Raw genomic sequence first — 21,311 nt, 5'->3', positions numbered from 1 at the left:
ACGTGAGAACCTCGTCACAAAGGAAGTCACGTGAGGAAATAGGAGGAAACAAGCAAAGCCTCATAACGCTAGCAAAACAGGCTAACAGAAAAAGGCAGTCCAGTGTGGGAGCATTACACACTAAAATATGAAAATGCTAAACTCCAGACCATGATGAAAGCAGAACATCGTCCTCCCAGCAAACTACTGCATCTGTTTTAACCAATGTGCACCATTTGATGTGTTTTATTTTGTGGTGCCATTTTTTGAAAGGACTGTATTAAGGGCAGGTTGAAAATAGCGGCTGTTCAAAGGAGGAGAGCCTTATTGCTTTATGCTAATTATTGTTTTATAGGTGAACTGGTTGGAGGTCAGCTGAGAGCATAGTTGAACTGGTTGGAGAACTTGTCATGTTTCCTCTTGTCAGCCTTATCCATCACTTCTGCCACTCTGCGCATAGAGCTCTTGTTGAAGACTTTTCTCTGCAGCCTGGAGCGGGCGGTGTTGGCGTTTTGATTCAGATTGCTGAGGTTGGGGTATTTCTTCTTCTTCCCTTTCCGTTTGCAACACAGCCTATGAGAGCCCAGGTCCTCTCCCGTCGCTGCCTCGATCTCTCGCATCAGCTCCGCGTCTCGCCAGTCAGCCTGCTCCTCCCTCCTCTTCCTCTGCTCCTGCTCCTCCCTGATGCGGTCCCCCTGCCTGCTGGGACGACCCTCCCCATCTCGAGGAATGATCCGTCCGTGGAAGGGACACTTGACCCTGTCCTGTCTCTGACACAGCTTTCCAATGCCCAGCGGCGCGCCGCAATGATGGCTGACGGGAGTGAAGGTGCCTGGGAATGAGATGTATCTGCTCTTGCCCTCTGCTGACATCTCCTCATTCTCCACCTCCTCCCCCTCCACCTCACAGGGAACCCAGAACTGATGCTTAGATGCTGATTTGATTATCTTGCCGGCACTGGGCTGATCCTCACCCCAGTAGTACAGGTCCAAACCAAATGGAACCACGGGAACCTCCACGTCCTTCTGGTCTGAAATGGAAGCAGACATACTGGGAGCAGAACCCAGAGCAGTACTGGGACCAGTTGTGGGCTGCTGAGAAGAGGAGGTGCCACTGGAAGCTGTGGGCAGAGGGATGCACTGTCTGAGGAGGCGCAAAGTGGCGGCCGCACAAGTTGGGTCTTGTTCCTCCTCTAGAAGTCGCTTCAGCCGCCTGGACGAGGAAGAGGAGGAAGACTGACGGGGAGGAGGCGCAGGCCACTTAGGAGGAGGCTTCTCATTAGTTGGTTCTGTAGAGGGGGAAGGGGAGGGGTCCAAACCATACTCGGCACGTAGCTGCTCTGTAATGTGCGGCTCAAATCCCTCTTTCTCTGGAACCTCCTGGAAGTCATCTTCACTTTCACCCTCGTCCTCCTCTCCGTCTGCAGAGGCCTTCATCACTGTGCGGACCCTGGTCTTGTAGTCGATGTGAAGTTCTTTGTGTTTCTGCAGAGCAGCTTCTAAAGGCATCTTCAGATCCAATGCTCTCCTTAACAACTGCTGCTCAGCGCCTGACTTGGTGAAGACCTGAATCCAGCTCTTTACGGCTGGTAGATGTTTAGTTGTTATCAGTCTATTAAGGTCTATCACTGTGGAAACCACCGCCTCATTATCCTCTGTCTCCTTAACACTGAGATCGGGGTCCAGGTTGATGTCCAGACTGTACGAGTGTGAGATCAGCCCAGAGTTACGAATAAACGAGTCTTCATCAAGAACCTCTTCTCCTTCATCCCTCCCGTCCTCCTCTTCCTCCTCCACCGCTCCCTCACTGCTCCCTTCCTCCCCATCCATCTTCTCTTCCTCATCCCTCTTCTCCTCCCTCTCCTTCCCATCCCTCCTCAGGTCTGTACTGCAGCAAGGCTGTTCATCCTCAGATGAACATTCATTAGCTGGCTGGGAGCCTTGAGGGCTGATATTAGTTGTCTGGATGTCCGAGAAGTCATCAGGAAGGAGCAGCTTCAGACAGGATTCCATCTCTGCGAGTATCACCTCAATGTCCTGGTAGGACTCCTCCATGTCTCTGGCAGCGACATCCACTCTCTCCCTGTAGATCTTCTCCATTCTCTCCTGCCTGTCCTCCTGCCTCCTCCTCTCTGCCACCGTCCTGGCCTCCACATCCTGGAAGTCCACCTTCTTGACCTGCTTGAGAAAGTGGTAGCCCAGCGCTAGCTTCTTATAGGCTGATCCATAGGAGGCCTGCCAGGATTGGACTGTCTGGATGGCCGATGACTTCAGCTTCTTGGCTACTGCTTTTGGGGGAGGGAGGGGCTGCTTTGTGTCCATCTCCACCGTCAGCTCCAAGAACTCCTGGAAGTTGTCCACGAGTAGGGTCCTGAACTGGTGCGACCTGGAGAAGAGCTCGCTGGCTATCTGGAAGGCTGACAGTCTGATCTCAGCATGCTCCTGGTTGAGCTGGGACATCAGCGAGTGGTACACCTTGTCTACGCAGTCAGTCGATACTCTGAAGATCCTTTTGAGCTCCTTCATCTTGTCGTGGTCGAGCTGTGGCTGTCCTGATGTGGTCAGCTCCTCCACCAGCTCTGACAGCCTGTCCCACTGGGCCAGCTCCATTCCCACTCACATAGAAACCTTTTGAGCTGTTCGCTCCTCACTATAATGCAGAATAATTTTTGTTTTTCAACCATGACACATATTTAATGTTTTAACATATTAACATTGTGATGTCACTCACTGTTGGCATGATGACATCACCAGTGATGTATCACCAGTGATGTATCTTCACTGATCATCATCATCATTAGTGCATCAATATCAGTGCATTGACATTATGTGATTTCCTCAGGCTGAGCATGCTCAGTTGAGCAATTGTGCACCAAAGATGTCACAATGTCAAGGGGGGCAACTTGAGCAGTGTGTCTAATGTGTGACACCATCACTCATGACATGACTTAATGTGTGACACTCATGACATGACTTAAATGTGTGACAAATGGCACCGCAATGTGGTCGAGTGACATCGTGATGATGACACATCATCATTAATTACATCACTCAATGATGATATCACTTATTGTGCAAAGAATTGGTGATATAGAGATCTTGAGTTGCCCGAGTTGCACTTATAGCTTACTCTGCAGGGAAGGAGTTATGACATTGCTAATGATGTCACAATGTCTATGACGAGAGGTTAAGCAACAGACAGATGTTTCACACTCGCTCTCAGTGGATTCTGATGGCTCATGAGTAAGATGTGTACTGTATGTTAAAAAGTAGATAAAGCCTTGTACAGTAAAGACCCTGTGATCGAGAAGATCAGGTTTCAGCTCTGCCACAGAGAAGACAGGACCGAGAGAGGATGGGACCACGAAGGTGGGTTCGCCCAGGTGTACAAGCCCCCTGGGGATTTGGCGGAACGAGAGGGTAGGGATTGATATCAGGGAGTTTATCAAGAAAGGGCAAAAAAATATATATAATAAAAAATATATATAATAATAATAAATACTGTTTGACCATCTTAAATTGCTGTACTATAAGCTCCAGTCCAGTGCAATTTAAGCAAAACAGAAAAATAGTGAGTGACTACAAGGTGTACTCTAGAGTAGACCTTGGCTACCTAAAGTTAGGTAGCCTCTCCATGTAAAGTGACTGTGGGCTCTTTTTTTTTTTTTTTTGCTATTGATTGAAAAAAGTTGTTCATTTATAGAGTGCTTTTAACAGACAGGAACGACACAAAGTGCTTTGCAGAAAGCAGTGGACACAAAAACAAGATACAAAAAACAAGGACACTAAAAACACCAGATGAAGGCCAGTTTTGTGCATGCGTGTGTGCGTGCCCGTGCCGTGTGTGTGTGTGCCGTATGTGTGTGTGTGCCGTATGTGTGTGTGTGCCGTATGTGCACTTTGGATATGAGACCAATAACAGGGCACTCTGCAGAAACAGGAAGTGAACGACAGCACACACAATAAATATGTAAGGAGAAAGAAATGGCGTGCGTGCGAGGTGGGAGTGCAGGCAGGTTGTAAACTGTGTGGATGAATTGGTCTTTAGGCTGGATAGGCTTGTAAACCTTGGAAACCCACGACCAACTGCTTCCAAACCTGATGTACTCTGACACAGAGACCCAGCTGTGTAGGGAAATGCCAGTGTGGACAATTGGAGTCATTAGTACTGTATCTTTAGTCAATCTTGAAAATCTTACAAGTAACATCAAAATAGTATGGTTTGGATAGTGAAGATGGTAGGCCTGTCAGGGCAGAAATTAATAACAGATGGACAGAAGAATTAATCATGACATTTTAACATGTACTTTACCTTTCACAATCATTTCAGGGTACAGGTCTAAAATTGCTAATAATAAAAGCGATACTCCATCACTTCTTACTGATGTGTGCTGGCGTTCATTAGGCCATGTTATCTATAGCAGCTAACGTAGCACACTGGCTTTTGTTGTCAAAACAACAGAAGCCTGGACAACGTTAGCTACTGTATGAGGCATCTAATGTTTTCTGTAGGTACAGCCAGCTATGTACAGTATGAGGGATGTCGAGATTGACTCAAGGTAAATATCACTAATGTTATTAATGATATTGTGATTATTGCCTGATAAGTAAAGTTAGTAATTGAGCCTAATATTACTGTGGGCACGCTAGCTATACTTTTTTTCACGTGTTTTGAAAAAATTAAATCCTGCATTAACTTTTCAAATGGACCTATGGACAAGGTTAAGTAAACATTTCGTAAAGGATTGACCCTGCTCCATGCTCTTTAAGTCCTGAAAGAAGTGGCAGCGAGTTTGTTCCAGTAGGAGGGGACGCTAAAGTGGAAAGCTCTAGCTGTCTCCAGCCGCTTTGTGCGTTTGGAACGTGTGACTTGTAGGATGCCAAATTCAATTTCTTTCCCATTTCATACCATCTCTTCTCTGGTACTTGCATGCGTATTTTTCTCAGCGGAATGTTGTTGACTCATGCAAGACACAAAGATGCCATCAAAGCCTGTTTGGTTGGGATTCAAAGGGAAAGATAGACCCCCCCCCCCCTCCCCCCCCCCATCCCGAGGGGAGACGGTGAAGGAGGAGGGGGGGAGGGAGAGGGGGTTTGTGATGTGATGCAGGCACACCTGCAGATGGATCATTCCACAGCAGCAAAGCACCACATCATCACAGCCTCCAGATCCTACAAGTCATATAGGCTCCAGGGCGTCGTGCTGTCAAATGAGTTGTGCGGCTGTGCCGTGTCTGAGAATGTCTCATTTTCATGTCTCTTCAGGCAGCGTTCAAGAAGTTGCAAAACGAAATGAGGCAGTAATATGAACGTACAGTGGAGATGGAGATTTTTCTACGCAGTGATTGGAAGGTTTTGCTACGCCACTCAAGTCGGTGGAATATCTCTCGGTCTATAGGGGGGTTTGCAAATTGGCACCTTGAACACCAGGGTGCACTCTGGCAAATTGCACTTGCTTCCAAGCTGCTTGCCTGTTTGTCAGACATGCTACAGCCTTTATATGTGAGGGAGGAATTATCTTCTTATAGTTGTCAATAATTAATTTACATTTTTAAATTTTCCCCTTGTCACTCACTGTTATTTTATGCTCTGTTCAAACGGAACCAGATTCTTTTTTTTTTATGTAGCATCAGATTGCATCTTGATAGGCAGAATGTTACACTGTAGCATCTTTTGAATTCAGCTACTCACCTTTCAGCATGAAAGTGCATACAATGACAAATCAAATCACTTGTTATTTTTTGAACATTCCCTACCACATTTGCATAGGTTTACATTACATCATTTAGCAGCCGCTTTTATCCAAAGCGACTTACAATAGCACTATGTCAACAGTACTGTGCAACACACTCTGTCAGTTAAGGCCACACTGATCCGTGAGATGGACAGAATTATAAAATGGATAGATTTATGTCCGTTGCGTTGTTTTTGTACAGTATTAGCATTAGCTAATAGCTGCTAGCTGTGAGCTACATTTGCTAACTAAGTGTTCGCAGGCTCAAAACACTGTGATAATAACTTTGTGGGCTTTATGGAAACACCATGAATCGAACTGGTTAAAATGTAACCGGTTCGATTCATGGTGTTTCCATAAAGCCCACCAGCTTTGATATATGTTGGCTAGTTGTTTATTAGAACAATATTGTTCTGTCAAAACATAGGCTATGCATATTTTCTGGAGATGTACGCTTCATGTAGGCTACAGTTAGGCGTCATCAGTGCTCCACGGACAGACGGACAGCTGTCTTTGAAAATGAATGGAAGTGAGCAGAGAAATGAACGCAGATTCCAGGGCTCCAGACTAACTTTTACGTTACATAAGTTCTTCAATTTTCACCAGGATCGGGTTTGAGAAAACATCAAAATGTGGTTTCATTCAGTCGATTGCACAACACAACAGCTGACTGTAAACACACATCTATTGTGTGGCTAGAATGGATGGGCTGGGGGGAGGGGAGGAGTAACGATTGGTTAGGTTTTAGGCATGATGAGTGACGATTCGTTGGTCCACGGCACGCGATCCTGAAGGTTGGTCCTTCAGCCGATCCATTATTGTAGTATAACTTCCCGAAACTACTACGGTGTCAAACATGGACCATTGTCAACACAGTGACTGGTCTACAACTTTTGATGGGTGGATTTATTATGCACATACTTTGAATTGTTGCAGGAAAGGACAGGAGTGTGATGGTAAAGTGCAAATGTACACCGCTGTGAACACGACAAATCTCCTGCAAGCACCGGAAGGCAACATGCTAACAAAACACAAAGCTGCCAGAGTCGCTGAGTCCAGGCTGACCGCTCGACCTGTCTGTGTCGTGACCGCTCGACCTGTGTCGCAGCAGGTGAGGTGAAAGGCAGAGATAAACAGGCTTGTTGCATTGTCAGAGGAAATGTTGCCAGTGTCATATTTCTATGGTGAAGGCTGTAAGGGATTCACATTATTTTTCTGGATATAGCTATGCAATACAGACATTTTATTTTGAAGGGAGTCAATGGAAGTGTTGAAAGTGCATTTATTGCTTATTAACTTATTGCAAAACACAGGCTCCCAAAAGCAAATGCTTATTGATTTGAATGAATGCATATTTGCCGTTATTTAGTAGTGCTCTCGTATATATTACTGTCAACACCAATATAGGTTTTGTTGTATGTTCATAAAGGTTTGTATTGAAATTTGTAAAAACATTTTTTCCCCTAATTTTTTCTGGCCTGGCGGGGGTCCTCGTTGGCCAGGCCGGGCCCATACAATTGTAGGGAAACACTGCATATTATGTTACATTTCTGGTGAGTTACGGGGCTTTCGACCAGGTGCAAATTAAAAGATAATAAAGCAAAGAGAGTGATGAAGGACAAAGGTGAAAGAGAGATGGAGGGCAGAGGACGAGTGTGGTGCTATCCGGGAACTGCTGAGGTGTAATTTACCTGAGAGACGACAGCAGAGATCCAAGCAGAAGTCCCAGACTGATAGCTTCTGTTATGAGGGGAATGGAACATCAGTTATCTGCTGGCTAAGTGACAGAGCGTGTTGCTAATACACAACACGCCCACCAGTCTTCCAAGAGGAACACAGGCTCTTAAATCAAACCAAATTCCTGTCATTTCTGTCTTGTCCTCACTGGAGTTCTCGGTAGCACACTCTCCACCCGTGTATCTGTTGGTTTGTTTTCCACTTTACAAACGACCAGACGAAAACTTTGACCGGCTCCACCATGATGCATGTTTAAAGTGATCAACTCAAAGATTTCAGTTTCGTTCTCTTTGGCGACACCTATGGTGATGAGTGGTAATTACAGGTGAGATCCAAACAGTGTTGATATGATATGATATGATACTTTATTGTCCACCATGGTGGAAATTTTCCTTTGGCTTCTCTTGTTGCATCATCTGTGTCTCCACAGACACCCAGTTCATAAATGCTGCAATACTGAAAATGCAAAGGCTTCCATCAATGGGCGATATAGGCTCAATCACCTTTGTGTTAATTCAGTCAGCGATAGATAGGGACTTAACAGACATTGATTTACATGAAAATCTTTGAGAGTATCACTTTAAACTGAACAAGGAACATGTATGATATTGCTCTGAATATCAGTAATGTGGCGCAAGCTGTAGAACGATGAAGTGTGTGCAGGCCATAGAGCAATGAACATAAAGTACATTTTTCCATACACGCATATTGGATTATACAGTAAGTCCCTGATCAACTTTGCAAGGATATTTCAAGTCAACACTTTACACAACCAATTGTGCTATATGATTTCAAACAAAAGCCAATGGTACCCCCACAGCTACATAGGCTACAGTAGCAGCAGCCAACTCCCATGCCTAAAAGCTTGAATTGGGCTGTCAGGGGAGTTGAAGGAGTAGCACTGGGCCTCAAGTAGCAATTATCAGACTGGCAGCAGCTGATAACTGCCACCAGACAAAACAGCAGTGTGAAATATTACCTCACTCTGCTCCACTTTTTTCATTTTGTCATCCTCCACTCTTTACACCTTTGGAACCTCTCCTGCAGAAGTCTATAATGTTCACCCAGGCATTTTTCACAAAGCTTCACTGTGAAATGTCATCATTCCTTTATAACAGATATGAACTATACTATTTCCACTGATGCAGTCTTCACAGATAAGGTCATACTTTTATTGATTAGATATTTGAAAGTCTAAGGATGGACATAACCGCATGGCAGCTGAACTGCTCCAAAATCACACTCAATTCAGTGTCTTTTGTATTACAAATGTTGCTTTTTGACAGGGGCTGCTATATGACAGATTTCAGGAACAGAGGGTGTCCAAGCTACTGTAGTAAAATGTGTGAATGATGGAAATATAAGGGATAAATAAAATAAAACTATATCAAAAATACTTTAGCAACTTCAAAATGTGATGCGTTCACCCATATATTTGAAACATTAATAAATACAGCAATGCAAGGATTTGTGTACTACTTTATTAATGGCATACATTTGTCACTGCCATATTGTCTTAATGCCCAAAGTGGTCAGTACAGATGTCTGATGGTCAGATAAATAGCTTTATATGTTTATGATACACTGTTGATATTTAGAACAGAAGTATAGGGCTGTAACGAATATCACCTTCTCAAATTAGAATATTCTATTGAGGTTTTCCACAAATATTCGAATGTCTGTGATGACGTCATAACCAACATTTTTTAATTAAAAATAAAGTGATTCATTCATTGAGTCTTTTTGTTAAATCAACTTTTTTATTATAGTATTACTATAACAGGCATTCTGAGATTAACGTTAACATTATTTCAAATTCAGGAACTGACTGATAGACTGAGACCTGACATACCGTTAACAGCTTATATCATATTCCAACGTAAATTCAGCTGAGATGGGTTACTGTACACTCCAATTAGTGCAGTTAGGGCTGCTTATTTGATGGCAGTATTGGTTTTTGAATTCTAACAGGCTCACAGCAGAGGCTCCGTCAGCTCCCATGCAGTAAAGACCAGTACATGAGGTATTTCGTGCCCACCGCAATAACCATATATAATAACTCCCATACATGCAGAGAGAGGAGACTCTTCCTTTCCCTCCCTCACCCCCTCTCCTCTCCTCTCCTCCCCTCCCATAAAGGCACTACTTAACTCACATTGCTTATGCACATTGTATACTGTACACTTTTTGTCCACATAGCACGTGTAGTTGGAATGATGGTAATAATAGTATTATATTATATGATACAAGTGGACCGTTACTAGTAGTAAAATATGTATATATTGTTTCGAAGTATGTGTATATACTGTATTATATATTTATAGTATGTATATACTATATATTTGTCTCACCTACCTGGGTGTGTTTTTCTTTGTGTGTTTTTGATATAAGTACTGTACTGTCATTGACTACTGCTGCTGTAATGCAAGAATTTACTCTATCTATCTATCTTTATATCTATCTATCTATCTATCTATCTATCTATCTATCTATTTTTTTTTATTATGTCAGCATTATACAACACAGACCTATATAGTGGTGGAAAAAGTAGCTTACTAGCAATATCCTAATGGAAAAATTAAAACTTCCAAATGGAAAACTCAAAACTGTGTTCAGTGCTGCACACAGCTCATGCGCCTCATGACAAATGAGGAAGTAACTTCGGTTATACTATATTAGTTCAGTTCGGTTACTCTTTGTTAGTTCTCTAAAATGTATTAATAAAGGGTGGGGAGTACTCATTCTGAAGAATAATTCCTTCCAGAGTGTTAGTATTTTAAAGTTGCATGTATAGCTACTGTACTCCTGTTGGGTATATGTAACATATTTTAAGAGCATATTGTATTTTTTGCATGTAAAACCTTATTCTGCAGAGTAACTGGCAACTCCAGCCGTCAGATAAACTAGAAATATTGCGCGCTCATTTCTAGGGTGCCTCGCTTGTGCTTCACTTGCTCGCCTGTAGGACAGGTTGTAGGACAGGTTGTAGGACAGGTTGTAGCACAGGTTGTAGGACAGGTTGTAGGGCAGTTTGTAAGACAGGTTGTAGGACAGGTTGTAGGGCAGGTTGTAGGACAGGTTGTAGGGCAGGTTGTAGGACAGGTTGTAGCACAGGTTGTAGGGCAGTTTGTAGGGCAGGTTGTAGGGCAGTTTGTAGGACAGGTTGTAGGACAGGTTGTAGGACAGGTTGTAGGGCAGTTTGTAGGGCAGGTTGTAGGGCAGTTTGTAGGACAGGTTGTAGGACAGGTTGTAGGGCAGTTTGTAGGGCAGGTTGTAGGACAGGTTGTAGGACAGGTTGTAGGACAGGTTGTAGGGCAGGTTGAAGGACAGGTTGTAGGACAGGTTGTAGGACAGGTTGTAGGACAGGTTGTGAATGTCTGAAAGGAACACTTTTAATGTCACAAGTCGGCCACAGCTGCTAATAACATCCGACTGGCAGTCCAAGTAGCCACACGGGAAATGTGTAGATCTTAAACTTAAACCAAATTTAACAATGACTTGTATGAACATCCAATATCCATAAATTTGGCGTTAATGAAACGATAATATTCGTATCTTAATTTAAAGTTAATTAAATTTCTTCAATGAACAAAAGGATCAGTCAAGCTCTTGGAGGTGACCCTCTCCCCATCCCATCCTCCTGCTCACTGTGAACTTTTGGATGGAAGATAATAGAAAAAAAAAGTGAGACACTTCTAAGGCCCTACTGCTCCAAAGAAGGTATGATTACCATGTATTTGCATATTTAACATGGTTTTGGGCCCTGAAGTCTGCAAAGACAGTTTGACCAATTTTCTTCTTCTTTTTTCCTCTTTTTTAAGATTAATGTTTGGCATTTATGCTTTATTAGACAGTGAGACAGACAGGGAAGCATGGGAGAGAGACAGTGAGACAGACAAGGAAGCAGGAGGAAGCATGGGAGAGAGACAGGGGATCATGGGAGAGAGACAGTGAGAGACAGGGAATCATGGGAGAGAGACAGTGAGAGACGGAATCATGGGAGAGAGACAGTGAGAGACGGAATCATGGGAGAGAGACAGTGAGAGACAGGGAAGCATGGGAGAGAGACAGTGAGAGACGGAATCATGGGAGAGAGACAGTGAGAGACAGGGAATCATGGGAGAGAGACAGTGAGAGACGGAATCATGGGAGAGAGACAGTGAGAGACGGAATCATGGGAGAGAGACAGTGAGAGACGGAATCATGGGAGAGAGACAGTGAGAGACAGGGAAGCATGGGAGAGAGACAGTGAGAGACAGGGAAGCATGGGAGAGAGACAAGGAAGCATGGGAGAGAGACAGTGAGAGACAGGGAATCATGGGAGAGAGACAGTGAGAGACGGAATCATGGGAGAGAGACAGTGAGAGACGGAATCATGGGAGAGAGACAGTGAGAGACGGAATCATGGGAGAGAGACAGTGAGAGACAGGGAAGCATGGGAGAGAGACAGTGAGAGACAGGGAATCATGGGAGAGAGACAGTGAGAGACGGAATCATGGGAGAGAGACAGTGAGAGACGGAATCATGGGAGAGAGACAGTGAGAGACAGGGAAGCATGGGAGAGAGACAGTGAGAGACAGGGAATCATGGGAGAGAGACAGTGAGAGACGGAATCATGGGAGAGAGACAGTGAGAGACAGGGAAGCATGGGAGAGAGACAGTGAGAGACAGGGAAGCATGGGAGAGAGACAAGGAAGCATGGGAGAGAGAGAGGAGGACATGCAGCAAGGGACCACAGTCCGGACTTGAACCTGGGTCGCTGCTGCGGGGAAGGACTTTCTTTATCTTTTCTTTTTTTAGGCTTTTCCCCATTTTCTCCCCAATTGTACTTGGCCAATTCCCCCTTCTGTCCCGGTCGTTGCTCCGCCTCCTCTGCCCATCCGGCGAGAGTTGTAGACTAGCACATGCTTCCTCTGATACATGTGGAGGCAGCCCCCAGCCACTTCTTTTCACCTGACAGCGAGGAGTTTCACCGGCAGGGCATAGCGTGTAGGAGGATCATGCTATTCCCCCCCAGTTCCCCTCCCCCCTGAACAGGTGCCCTGACCGACCAGAGGAGCTCGCTAGTGCAGCGACTAGGACACATACCCTTAATCCGGCTCCGCGCCCACAAGACACGGTCAATTGTGCCTGTATGGACGCCCGGCCAAGCCGGAGGTAACACACGGGGGCTCGAACCTGCACTACCCGGACGCCCGCTGCAGGAATATACAGTATATATATTATATAGTATATATATATATATATATATATATATATGCATATACAGTACTCGGTGAGTCACCGGGGTGCCCCAATTTCATTATTACCATATTAATCAAACACGCACAGACGCTCTCTCTCTTTCACACACACACACACACACACACACACACACACACACACACACACACACACACACACACACACACACACACACACACACACACACACACACACACACACACACACACACACACACACACACACACACACACACACACACACACACACACACACACACACCTGACCAGCAGCAGGTCTCACACTGGCCACACTGCTGCACATGGGCAAGTTGTTCCCCCGACTCGTTGATGCCCATTATGAAATTGTAAAATAGTTTTGTGGTCTAAAAAAGGAAAAGGGTCAAACTCAACAAAGTGCACATTACACATTGGTTGAGCCGCCCTCAGGAGAGTTAGGCTTACCTACAGCAAGGACACGAGGTCAAGGCAGATATACCCCCCCTCCAGTGCGGCTCTGACATTACTATCATTGGCTATCATTTGGAAATTATTTTCAAAATGCGCTCCTAAGCCCGACAACAGCATGTCATTAAAGACATTCATGTCGTGAATCCTCTCACAAGCCTGTATGTAAATAGATGTGAGTACAGGCACATCTGTGCACAAACTTGTTTTCCCCCTTGTGGTTAAAACGCTTTAATTAAGAAATACACATGCACGCACGCACGCACGCACGCACGCACGCACGCACACGCACACACACACACACACACACACACACACACACACACACACACACACACACACACACACACACACACACAATCCATTTTTCATTCTTACACTATTAGGGAACAGATGCCATAGTCTTATCATTTCAGCCACGGGCTAAACAATAGCTCATAAAGCATATTTCATAGCAAGCTTCACAACATACGAACCTCACTGGGTAAAAGATTTAATTGAAATGTGGCCGATTATCCAGAAACATACAAATGAGTAAGTATCCATTAAAAAAAGTTAATTGTGTGTATTTGCCGTTTTGTGCTTAGCATCATGCAAGATGTGTCAGCTGTTCTCCTCTCAAGCCAGGAAACCTATAGTAGTTATCAAGCACAGAAGTTTGTTTGCAAAAAAGTATAATATGCTATCCATAATCAGAGCCTTGCGTATCTGCAGTGAAGGAGCTGAGTGAGATTTTGAAAAATAATAATGGTTTGCATAGACTCGTTCTCAATGTCTTTTTACTCACCGAGATTTACATATATATCCTTTTTTGGAAGTGGTTGCGAGTAGCTTGATTTGTAGGTTGGCACTGTGCTCAGTATCAAGTGGTTTCGAGTAGCTTGATTGATTTGTAGGTGGGAACTGTGCTCAGTATCAAAAGCCTAATCATAATGGGATCCCACTCGACAGCAGGAGTATTTTCATGTGTTTTTGGCACTCTGGACACTGATGAAGGCAGTAAAATGCTACCTTTTAAATTATATAAAACAGGTTTGTGAACTAGCGTACTGTATATGGAACTAGCTTCCAGCTTTTTGCAAAGATTCTTCATAGGAATTTATATTGCTCTTCAAATAGCAGTGGACCAAATTAACATTTTGAGTAAAGTCTCAATCAAAAACATTCGCTCGACTCGGGAGAAAAGGAAAGCATTTTCCTCTCTGTTGATTAAGATGACATAATGGAACACTCCCCTAAGCTGCTCCCGAGAGGCCTTAATATTGATGTTATGAAATGATCAATCACATGTCAAGATGACAAGAAGCACATTATGCTAATTTCCATCAAAATGAATTTAAAAAAATGCTGTTAGAGAAAAGCAACGATTCCATGCTTAACATTGATAGACTGCTTTCCTCCTCCTTTTCGGACATGAAATATCTATTTATGTTGATTGAGAATTTACGGTAAATGTTTGCTGTCAATTCAATTGTCTAATCTTGTTTGGTTTCTCTTGCTTATATTTCTCTTATCATTTTATTTACATTTTCAAAATAAATCAAATCAACAATTTTATTGATCAATGCTAAAAATCAAACTGTAGTCCACAATTTATTCGTTCTTATACTCTAAACTGGTTAGGATCACCTTGATGTGGTTCAAACGACTGACTGCTCTTAGGAGTCTGTCTATGCCGGCGATACAATCACAAAGGGACATAGAGGTTTCAAAGAAACAATTTAATCTGGAATTATTACTAGATGATCGAGGGGAAAGCACCGGCGTGATCAGTTTGAATGGGGCAAACATCACAGAGGCGCTCAGGTAATAATTAGCATAACTACCCCCCTGGTGGTAATGCTGGGGAGTGATTGTAACTCCTTTTCTGATGAGGTCAGGGCCTCAGTATAATTACCCGTTGCACTTAAGTGTACAGTGCTAAAAATGAGAGTGGAATAACAGCATTAGCAATTAGTGTAGTAGAAATTATTAGAGGTGAACTTCAGAATCAGTGGGGAGAGAATTACTATGTTTCATTAAATCATACTAATTAACAAGTCAAATAAATACTGGAAATAAATTGCCTATATCAAAGAGTAACTAAGAGGGAGAAGAACTGTACTGCAAAGTAGATTCACTTGTTCATCCCCATTAAAACACATGTTGAAAATGACAGACAGATGATAGAGATGAAGGACAATTCAGAAGAGCGGATTGAATCTGTATTAATGAATAGCAAACAAGTCAAAGTATATGTATTTAAGTACATAGTGTATAGGCCACCAGTCTGTGGCTGCAAAAAGATTGGCGAAGCTGCCCCACTATAATAGAAGTGAAAATGTGAAGTGAACTGCAGGCGTTGAGTTTCACTCTTTTGAAACCATGATTTTATTTACATCAGCAATATTTGCTTTCAACAACCACTTGACAGATAGCTTTCTAACACTGTTCTTGTATACAGTATGGATCGGAGCCTCCATTTTAGACCTAATTACATCTTCCATCACTGATGTCAGAGCGCCCCACCTCCAAGCTGGCTCAGGTCCATGCAGCAGCATCCAGGGAGCCCATGGCTCTGCTCTTTGGAGTCTCAGGAGCCCATTCCTCCCTCCACCTCCTCACTCTCTCCATTTGTTCTTAATGAGCCTTGATCAATGTCTCCTCTGACGCTCTGCTATTTGATGCAAGATGCTGCCTCTTGTTTTCACACCAGCCTTCCACTGCACAGCATCCCCCTAGCTCCTCCCCTCCAATGTTACCCATGCACAGTATCCCCCTAGCTCCTCCCCTCCAATGTTCACCATGCACAGTATCCCCCTAGCTCCTCCCCTCCAATGTTCACCATGCACAGTATCCCCCTAGCTCCTCCCCTCCAATGTTACCCATGCACAGTATCCCCCTAGCTCCTCCCCTCCAATGTTCACCATGCACAGCATCCCCCTAGCTCCTCCCCTCCAATGTTCACCATGCACAGTATTCCCCTAGCTCCTCCCCTCCAATGTTCACTATGCACAACATCCCCCTAGCTCCTCCCCTCCAATGTTCACCATGCACAGCATCCCCCTAGCTCCTCCCCTCCAATGTTCACCATGCACAGTATCCCCCTAGCTCCTCCCCTCCAATGTTCACCATGCACAGCATCCCCCTGGCTCCTCCCCTCCAATGTTCCCCATGCACAGCATCCCCCTAGCTCCTCCCCTCCCATGTCTTTCTCTGTTGGCATGACTGCACTGTCACTTTCTTTCTTTTGTGCATCAAACTCACACTATTGGCATTGATGGGCTTTTCCTATATGAGCTGTGGGGCCTCTCGTGATCATCCTCAGTCTCTCTCGTGAGCCTCAGACTGATGACATCACTGATGACATCATCACTGATGACATCACACATCCAGTCTGTCATGGCACCTAAAGCCAGTCTGTCATGCCACCTATTGGGGACATCTGGGGAGGTGTGTGCCAGAGCAATTATGTTGCACACAGACTTGTGTGTCATAATATGCAGTTTTCAGAGAACTTGTTTTAGCTCTAGCCTGCTAACTTTCAGCAAGTGTTTGAATTTATTTCTGGGAACGCCTTATTACATGGGGATGCTGCTCATGGGTATTAGAATAACTTAAAAGGGAAAGTCTGTGATGTTTTCGGTGCATTGCAGGACTAATTTTGTGATGAACCGTTGCAATTTACTTTATTGGTTACCCTCAATCTATCTCATCTACTTCTACTTACGTTAGCGCTTTCCTATATTTCCCACAATGCCTTTCGACAACCTCCAGAGAATCTCCCTAAACTTGTTACATTCAGATGTTGGTTATACAGAAACAACGATATATAAAGAGAGCATATTTAGAGTTAGAGTGCGAGAGCTTTTCCTGTCATCTGTGCCCCTTACTCAAAATCCAACCTGTCCTATGGCAGAATTGCATTCTGGTCTATTGAGGCTACTGTTGGAGAAATTGGTCTCTGTCTCTTCTTCTGTGGTGGGCTTCTCCCTGTATGATTGCTGAATGTCAGTGCAAAATGGAGAGTGTAGAAAAAAGATGTTGCTCTTGGATTCTGAGGGACTGACACCAAGCAGCCGGCTGCTCGTCCGCCATAGCGGAAGTCCCTTATTCATTTCTGCAGATTAGAAGTAGGCAAACAAAGAGCTAACTTCAAAGAAGACCAGCGATTGGCTGAAAGTTGTGCTTACTGCTGGCTCCTTTCATCAGCAACCCGATGTTAGATTGTCGGGGGGAAAGTCCCCTATCTGCTGCTATTGACACAGTGGACCCAGGAGGCCTGCTGAGCATGCAGCACAAACAGCATGTTAACTTCATGAATGGAACAAGTGCATCTTTCTGGAGACACTGAATACTAATAACAAATGTGCGAGACAAGCACTCCATTCCCGATAGATATCTCCTACACTACAGCATAGATATCTCCTACACTACAGCATATATATCTCCTACACTACAGGATAGATATCTCCACTACAGGATAGATATCTACACTACAGGATAGATATCTACACTACAGGATAGATATCTCCTATACTACAGGATAGATATCTCCTACACTACAGGATAGATATCTACACTACAGGATAGATATCTACACTACAGGATAGATATCTCCTACACTACAGGATAGATATCTACACTACAGGATAGATATCTCCTACACTACAGGATAGATATCTCCTACACTACAGGATAGATATCTACACTACAGGATAGATATCTCCTACACTACAGGATAGATATCTCCTATACTACAGGATAGATATCTCCTACACTACAGGATAGATATCTACACTACAGGATAGATATCTACACTACAGGATAGATATCTCCTACACTACAGGATAGATATCTACACTACAGGATAGATATCTCCTACACTACAGGATAGATATCTCCTACACTACAGGATAGATATCTCCTACACTACAGGATAGATATCTCCTACACTACAGGATATCTCCTACACTACAGGATAGATATCTCCTACACTACAGGATAGATATCTCCTACACTACAGGATAGATTTCTACACTACAGGATAGATATCTCCTACACTACAGGATAGATATCTACACTACAGGATAGATATCTCCTACACTACAGGATAGATATCTCCTACACTACAGCATAGATATCTCCTACACTACAGGATAGATATCTCCTACACTACAGGATAGATATCTCCTACACTACAGGATAGATATCTACACTACAGGATAGATATCTCCTACACTGCAGGATAGATATCTACACTACAGGATAGATATCACCTACACTACAGGATATATATCTCCTACAATACAGGATAGATATCTACACTACAGGATAGATATCTACACTACAGGATAGATATCACCTACACTACAGGATATATATCTCCTACAATACAGGATAGATATCTACACTACAGGATAGATATCTCCTACACTACACGATAGATATCCCCTACAAAAAAACTTTAACTGGTGATTTTTTACATTTGTTGTCTGCGCAGCCCACCACACAACAGCTTTTAGCTATGTTTAATTCAAGGAAAATGACGCTGGTGTGTGGAAATGAACGGAGATTTTCCCCCGTGATGGGCGTGGCTTATTTCATGCAGGGTCTCTATAGCCACACAAATAAGGGGTGCAAGGAAGAAACTGCTGGAAATAATCAAAACTACAAAAAATAATTCAACAAATGATTTACATCAAAACTGTCCATATAATAGCTTGTCTATCAAACTTGAGCCATGTTCGGAATGGTTCACTCACTCACTATTCCCCATGTAGTGTTTATCATAGTGAACGATCGAACGAGTTTCAGACACTACCTCACTCTTCTTCTCCTTTGGTAAACATGACCGCATTGCATTGTGGTATATGGGAGAAAATGTAGGGGACATTCGCTGTTCACTAGAAATTACAGTGCATTGTGAGTATTTTACAGTGGACTATATAGTGAATCAAATTAACAGTTGAGAATTGGGACACTATAGTACAAAATGGCCAACACCCTATATAGTCGACTATTTCTGTAATAGGGATGGGTTTGGAAGAGGGATTTTTCAAAGCTGCATAGCTATGAAACTCGCAGTCATTGCGTTGAATGCCGCACATGGACACCTTGGACATTGTCATTTCCTGTACCCTCCCCAAGCTATTACAGCTTTGTAAGAAAACATGTCGGACTAACCTCAAGGAATTCACTAAGTGGAAAGCTCACTCCAGGATTCTCTTCCCGGCAATTTCATGTAGTGGACTGACTGCGTCAGGGGAAACACCAAAGCCTTTTACACGTAAAATGTCTCGAGCTCCATGGGGAGAGGGGAGACTGAGAGGAACAAGCAGGCGAGAGCTGGCATGAACCCTTGCTCATTCATAAGAGCCATGTGAAGGTCAGACCTTTATGTTCTAGATGTGAGTAGCAGTGCAGACAGCAAGATATGTTCACATCTTGAGAGAACGCTCTCTATATGCTGCTGGTGTTGTGGCTGCAGAGTTGGAAAGAGTGAGAGACAATCCTACTCAAGTACAAGTATTGCTACTTGACTCAAAATTAATTCAAGTACAAGTGAAATTACTCTCAAGTACAGTAATAGTAAAGAAGATGTTTATATTTTAATGATTTACTGTAAGATGTTTATATTTGAATGATTTACTCTAACACATTTCACACATCCAGCACATGTACCATTAAGCTGTCTCTGTCTTTCATATACTGAACAGCTCATTTAGATGCAGCGAGGGATGCTCAGTTTGGTGATTCTCTCCTTTGCCAGACGAGCTAGAGCTGCTACCAGCAGCAATATCACAATCAGATACATCAATTTAGCTATGGCTATCAGCAGTGTCAAATTAAATTATTTCAGAAGTAATCTGACAATGCGGATCACTCCAATTTTATGGATCGTCTACACCTCTCTTAATTCAGTTTAATTTAATTTAATTTAATTTAATTTAATTTAATTTAATTGACCACTGCACTAACTGGTGGCACTAACGAGCCACCAGTTTGGGCCCTCTCTATGGTTCCTTGCCCTGCGGAAGTGATTCTGGCCCTGTTAGCAAGCAGTCCCATACCATGCTGTTTTCATAGTGCGGCGTGCAAAACTAAAATCTGAATTTACTCAGTGTACATTTAAAGGTACTTGAGTACAATATTATTTAAATTACTCAAGTAAGAATAAAAGTATAGCATTATAAACATCTATCTATCTATATATAAAATTGAGTATGTGGGCGATGTTTGTTTCAAGTTCTGTGTTCGGCCACAGCTATGCCGTTTTACGTGCGATCGGGCTGAATCCTTCAGGGTGTGTAAAGGGCACCCATGCGGGTGACCTGACAGATGACCAGATTTTTTAATTAGGTAATGATGTGATGTCATCAGTGATTATGTCATCAGTGATGTCATAAGGGCGCACACACATGCGCACACACGCGCACACAAACACACACACACACACACACACACACACACACACAAGGAGGCATTGTGACAAGACTGATCAGTGATGATGTCAAAAGTGATGTCATAAGGGCACACACACACACACACACACACACACACACACACACACAAGGAGGCATTGTGACAAGACTGATCAGTGATGATGTCACACAAGCACACAATGAGGCATTGTGACAAGACTGATAAGTGATGTCATAGGGGGGCACACACACTCACTCACACACACACACACACACACACACACACACACACACACACACACTGATGTCATCAGTGATATCATAATGGGGCACACACACAAGGAGGCATTGTGACATCACTGATGCAATAGCATTTAGTGAGCAACACACACACACAAACACCCGTGCATGCCGAGTGCTGTGAAAACATACAGTAATCGTGTAGGAGACAAAACATGACATTAAAGGAGAATTCTGTTTTTTTTTTTACAACCTGGACCTTATTTCCAGCTTTAAATAAGATTTTCAAGTTACCCTGACAAGTTTGATTTGATATTATTTGCTGTAATGCATTTTTTTAAACTGAAAATGAGGAAAACAGGGCATGTGAAATGTTGTATTTATGTCCTGTAAATAGCTTATTTTCCGCAGCGGCTCAGCTTGTTATATGCCGCTGGCAGCCTGCTGTGTTTGCTGTCCATCACATTGGTAGATAGCAGCTCCCGCCGTATCCCCCGCTGCTGCTTGTAATCCATATGACATTATTCCA

At 43.4% G+C, this 21,311-nt stretch overlaps 1 protein-coding gene across 1 annotated transcript; it reads right to left on the bottom strand.

The window, feature by feature from the left end:
* Positions 1-350: 350 nt before the first annotated feature.
* LOC310796158 (UV-stimulated scaffold protein A-like) lies at positions 351-2,588 on the bottom strand (the record flags this gene model as incomplete). Its single annotated transcript, XM_083658301.1, has 1 exon — positions 351-2,588. The coding sequence occupies one exon, from the start codon at positions 2,586-2,588 to the stop codon at positions 351-353; it is 2,238 nt and encodes a 745-aa protein (XP_083514427.1).
* Between the last annotated feature and the right edge of the window lie 18,723 nt (positions 2,589-21,311).

The sequence above is a fragment of the Poromitra crassiceps genome (assembly GCF_964638095.1).
Source record: "Poromitra crassiceps genome assembly, chromosome: 22".
NCBI classification, from domain to species: domain Eukaryota; kingdom Metazoa; phylum Chordata; class Actinopteri; order Beryciformes; family Melamphaidae; genus Poromitra; species Poromitra crassiceps.
This window is presented reverse-complemented; position numbering and strand designations above follow the sequence as displayed.